Raw genomic sequence first — 6,000 nt, 5'->3', positions numbered from 1 at the left:
GAAGAGGATCTAGCAAAATTTTTTGTCTCAGAAGAACTGCCTCCTGGAGACCACCTTGTCCATGTATAGGTCCAGTCGCCAGGTAGTATAGACCTGTTCAGAAAGGAGAAACCAAATCATATATTGAGGGAAAACGTTGTATTTAAAAGTACATACAGATCAAACATGTGGCAGAAAACCTTAGTCCGGGTTCCCTATGACGACTTGATGAGGCCTGAATTGTGTGATGGATAACATACATGCTCAATCGAAATGGAATGCGTAAAGCTGACAATTGTAGTGTGAAACGTTTGATCTGAATGACTGCTGTGTACTTTTGTGTAATTAAAGCAAGCGCATCATTTGTAATCCTCTCAGTGCACCGTCACATCGCTGCTATTTCAGTGACTTCTAGCCCCGACTGATTAAGAATCGAGCTTTTGAACTCTGGTTATGGGAGCATGGCTTTCTTTTTAGCCCTTCTCTGCTTTTGCAGAACTTGATTATGCTCTTTTTTTGCCTAATAAATCACAATGATGCTGATAATAACTATTGCTGACAGTATGGATTATATATCGTGCTGAAATTCTAATAGAGCCCCACCTTTCTCTCAGGTCACTCACGCATACGAATTTTTTACTTCCGTAATCTCAATTTGCTTATTGTTTCCACTTCCAGTACGTCTTTTAGTTCACTTCTATAAGAACCTAGCTAAATCAACCATACTATATTACTTTGTTCAGAAATGATAGTCTATATAATAAGGTTCTCCAACTGAGTTCCGCGGAACTCTGGGGTTCTGTAAAGGATGCCTCAGGGTTTTGCGAGCGGCCAGAACAGGTGAGGCACACTGCCGTTTTACCTCAATTAGGAGGAGGAATAAACTTTATCATCAGAAACCAACAGGTTTAGGTGGCCACCTTTCATGAGGAGACGTCAAGGGCTTGCCTCTACGCCACCTAAATTACTAATATACAAACTTTTGTAGAAAAGCGCAATAGGAGCTAAGGTATTCTGCTTTCTGGAATAGCCGTTTGATTTCCCAGGGCCAAAACTTTTGAGAACATGTCGTGTAGAATATTGGAAACCTATTAGGTCATAAAAAGTGCACAAAAGCGGTCCTTGATGCAACGTCACACGTTGCGCGTCTCATTGTCTGGCAATGCATCATGCGAAGAAGCTTCGCTGGTTGCAGTTCCCAACTGGTCAAGTTGGAACAGCAGCGAAATATTCTGAAAGCCTAAAACACCACATCAAACGCGAAAAGGGACCATCGACATGGCAGAATGAACAAGGCATAAGTTGAGGTGTTCACAGGTTACCATTTAATACGTAGCCATTCTTCACAGCTGCTGCAAGAAAGTAGTAGAAAAATACATTCGGTTTTTCACGGCAGAATTTTTTTTTTCAGTTATGCACGCTGAAATACTGAGAAAAATAAAGTTTTTAACAGTGGAGCTGTTTAGGCTGGCCGCCCTTGATGCAACTATAAATAAGCAGGAAAATAACTCTACATTGCCATGACATACCTAACCATTGCCTAGCAACCCACTGCACAGTTATGTGCCTGCTTCGCCCCACCACCAACTCGCTTGCTTGGAGGCTGCGCGCAACCACACGGTCGCGCCAGAGAGGACGTTACGGCCAACTGCTCTTGCGCTTCTTCATGGTGTACAAAGCCGGCGCGTGGTGGCAACGGCAAGTGCCACCAAACGCAGGCATGGAAAGATCGAAGAAAGCTCACACTCTCGATAAAGAAGTCCCTTACCGGGAATCGTGGTGCCCTAAGAAGTAAGATTGCTTGACCCGGCTTGTTTAATCTAGTGCACGACGTAGTACGACCGAAACGTTCAGTGATGACTATGTTGGACTCGACTAGAACTTGGCATCACTCGGCAACGCTCTACTTAACTCAGCATGACTTGGCGTGACTTCGTTTGGCGAGCACCGGCTAGTAAACGGTCAGTTCCGCTCTGCCTTTAGCCACTAGTGCTAGGTGTGTCCAGTTTTTTTTTTTCACGTGCAGGTATGTCTCCCCGCGCTTCTACAGGCGCGTGCGTAGAGCCCTCAGTAGGGAATGGGATTAAGATCTGAACAGCTGCTGAACAGATGGTGCAAAAATTTACACCATCTTCCGCTAAAGGGAACCACGTGTACATGCTAAGAAGCGGGTGCTAACGCTTACACTGGCGGCAACATGGATGCTGGCGCTCATCGGTGCGTTGCGCAGGAGAGAAATCTGGGGGGGGGGGGGGGGGTGCAAAGCAAGCAGTAATGGACCGGTGTTTCTTATTAGAACATACCAATCGCTGCAAATGGCCAGTGAGAGACAGACGACTCCGATCGGAAACTGAGACCTGCTGTCCCCTTTTAGTGAATCCGCACGCTGCGAATTTTTCTCCAGAAACGCACAGGAGAATTCCCACTGTCACAATCTTGGAGGTCAAAATACAGTGCCTATATACAGGGTGTGCCCCACATAACTTGAGCCAAGAATTTGAAAGTGAAAGGCACTTAGGAGTCTAAATAAACCAAACGCCTACTACTCGCTCTAGCCTGTAGGTATTCAGGCAATTTTTTTATTTCCCACAATAATCTTAAATAATATTTCTTAGTTACCTAATTTTTATTATGGGCTCGGAACCCAAAATATCAACACTGAGACGTAGAGCAGTTTCAGAAACCACCGACTAAATTGTTTCCTGTACGATATGTCCCGCACTGTTATTTTTGCACGTTGTAAAGAAAGCCCGCAAAATGTTGAAAGAAGCCGTGTGACGGACTGCGAGCGCACTGGTGTATATAGTACTGCTATAAGCTTTCTTTACAACGCGTAAATTATAACAGCGCGATACGTATCGTACAAGAAAGAACTTAGCCAGTGGTTTCTGAAAGTGCTCCACATCTCAGTTTTCATAATTTGGGTTTCCAGCTCATAATTAAAATTGGTCATTGAGAAATAGTATTATTAGTATGAAGAGAAATAAAAATAAATGCCCGAGCATCTACAGGATAGTGCGAGTAGTAAGCGTTTATTTCGATTCGCCACTGAAGTCTCTCATTTTCACGTTCTCGGCTCAAGTTATGTGGGACACGCTGTATACGAGGTGGCCAGTGAATGATTGCACAACGCGAGCAGGTTTTTTCTATGAAAAAATACTCGCTAGCCAACTCTGCCTGTGTCGGCGTTGTGAGGCGAGAGAAGGATGGAGCTTCGGAGAGAGAGAATGCGTGCACGCGCATGCGCAATGGGGGTACGACCGCGAAGAGAAGAAATGCTGAGAAGAGAAAGAGGGGGAGTGAGCGTAGGTTGGCAGACGCTCCCAGCGTCGGTGTTGCCAGGGGACAGAGGAGTGAGCGTGGGAGAGGAGAGAAGGGGGAGCGGGGGCGCATGCGTAGTAAGGGTCGTCACAACCCACACCGGATTGCGCTCAACCCTAAGCTGCTTCGCATAAAAAAGGCAATATATTGTAATGGTACGTACAGATCAGATAAATCTAATGTTTGTGATGTATATTCGTCTACACCTTGTCCATTAGGTGAATGTTCTCAAAGAACACGAGAAAAAATTAAATCTTCACATTTCCGTAAATGAGAAGGCACTGCACCAGGAATTTTCGCAATATCTAGCCATCTAAGGAAGTGAGACAAATCCTACTGGCGGATACAAGTGTTTTCTTCCCTATATCGTGTTTGCTTGTTTCTAGTGCGCCAGAAAAATCCAAATATAGACTGATGGTAAAAGCAAGAAGGGACATGTGTTTTATATATAAAGTGGCGCGGTGAATTTTGGGACTGACTGCATCAAAGTGATGAGGAAGAATATGTAGAAGCCATGGTTTATTTCAGGTCCAGGTCTAATGATCACACAAAATTGTAGTAAAGCGATGGACTCCGTAGTTTAGTCCTTTTCATGCCGGTGCACTTTTTACCATTGTTGGTGTACATTAGGGCTTCGTTGCGAAGCCTTACGCAAAAGCAATGTTAAGGCCTTACCACCTTGGTATCACTGTGACAAAAGATCCTCAAAGAAAATCATTGTAACACGCAGTTTTTTTTTGGCAGAATTTTCACTAAGTTCATGCTTTCCAGCGTGCGGAATATTGCAGTTTTGTTGGAAAGGCTCGCGTAAGGCAATGTAGTTATAGCTTGCCTACTCACCACCACTGAAATGCTAGAATGCAGTAAATATTCACTCTTATAACCACGCTTGTAGCGACGTTTTGTCATTATTTGTCCTAGACCACATGACACTTTTTCAGTTTACTTGAAGGAGTCACTGTCTTTTAATGTTTTACTTCTACTATCATGTAGCATCCAATAAAATGCACGTTTTTGTTAACAGTTGCAGTTGAAGATTTTCAGGAAGAGATGAAGTTGCGTGTAATGTGTGTTTGCTGTTTGCAGAAATAACTGTCCCTTATCCACAAGGTAGGCTGAAGCGTTGAGTACTCAGATGAACACGCGTGAGCAAAAGTGCGCAGATTACGGCCTCATGTAACCGAACGCATCGACGCGTCATATACCGACGTGACAGCAGCTGCGGTGCGCATGCGAGTCTCGTGGCACGCTGTCAAGTGGCCTCTCACGTCATTTTTTGACGGGTTTATGGCGCTCGTAGCCAAAACCACAACTGGGTGTCGCTTTTTTTTAATCAAATCTTGATTTGATTGATATGTGGGGTTGAACGTCCCAAAACCACTATATGATTATGAGAGATGCCGTATAAGAGGGCTCGGGAAATTTAGACCGCCTGGGGTTCTTTAACGTGCACCCAAATCTGAGCACACGGGTCTACAACATTTCCGCCTCCATCGGAAATGCAGCCGCCGCAGTCGGGATTTAAACCCGCGCCCTGCGGGTCAGCAGCCGTGTACCTTAGCCACTAGACCACCGCAGCGTGGCCTTAATCAAATTTTTGCCAGTCTTTCACGTAGCGGCTTAGTGTAGAGAGGAAGGGTGGGTGGTTTAAGCACTGGGCTTGCGTTTTTACACCGTCTAATTAGTCTAACTAAGCGCATATATCATCGTATAACCTAATAAAGCGAAGCGTACAGAATTGTGGTTTCTCAGACCAGCTTGGAAATGCCGCCTTAAAGCAAGCTATATTAAATCAACTTCTTTAAGACAAAGTAAGCGTAGGTGAAACTAATCTAACCCAGTTTCGCATGATATCACTAATAAAACCTATAGGAAGCTTTGATTAGGCTGACTGTAATCATGTCTGCTAACGCTTGCTGTCATCAAAATAAGCAAGCTTAAGCTTCGATGAGCTAAGATGAGTCGTGGCAAGTATAGCCAAATCTAATTATGTATAGTTGACCATGATATCTCCTCATGCAGCCAAGCACGATTAGCCCGAATGAGGCGAACCTGGCATTCATTAATGAACTGAAGTAACTTTTATAGGCGCAGAAAAGCTGGTTACAGGAAACGATTAATTCCTTCTTACAGGCTCGACAGTGAATAGGCTCATTTAGGTTTGATAAGTCTTGATTGAAATGAAGATGCTTGATTGTGCAACAAATGTGTGACATAGGCTGGGCTACGTGCAGCTTTCCTGATTCTGCGACATCTAGGACTTCAGGTCGGCTTACTTCGATGTCACAAGTGCAATAAATCTAAAGAAGGATTGCATATAAATTGGTCTAATGAGACTCGACTATATCAGAATCAGTTAGTATCCTCCCGAGCTTCAATTCTATGAGACCATGCGCCATTGGACTTTGTCATTGAATTAAATTTTTTAGCTATTGCTTGAGTTTACATAACTGTTCGGGGATTAGTCAGACCGTGCCTAAGTAACTATTCCAAATCAGATTAATCGACACCAACCTTAGCGCCACCTAATTAACCTAGTTATGCATATTAGTGTGATGATGCCATGTGAAACTCCAATACATACACCATGTTGGGTTGGATCTCCAGCTAATTTATCAGATATAGTTCGAGGTAATTTTATTACACTAGTTAGACCTAAATGAGCTTAACTGTTGATGAGTCGGCAAAACTAGTTTCTCT

General features: G+C 43.9%; 1 protein-coding gene across 1 annotated transcript in view; it reads right to left on the bottom strand.

Annotated features, from left to right (window-relative positions):
• LOC142764796 (uncharacterized) overlaps positions 1-6,000 on the bottom strand; it is a 51,364-nt gene continuing 45,364 nt past the window's right edge. Inside the window, exon 10 of the mRNA XM_075865327.1 lies at positions 1-93. Coding sequence (XP_075721442.1) covers positions 28-93 — 66 coding nt within the window. The 3' untranslated portion in view covers positions 1-27. The remainder of the gene's footprint in view (positions 94-6,000) is intronic.

This window comes from Rhipicephalus microplus, chromosome 6, assembly GCF_043290135.1.
Source record: "Rhipicephalus microplus isolate Deutch F79 chromosome 6, USDA_Rmic, whole genome shotgun sequence".
Lineage (NCBI taxonomy): Eukaryota > Metazoa > Arthropoda > Arachnida > Ixodida > Ixodidae > Rhipicephalus > Rhipicephalus microplus.
Note: the sequence above shows the minus strand (reverse complement) of the source record. Positions and strands in the feature narration are given on the sequence as shown.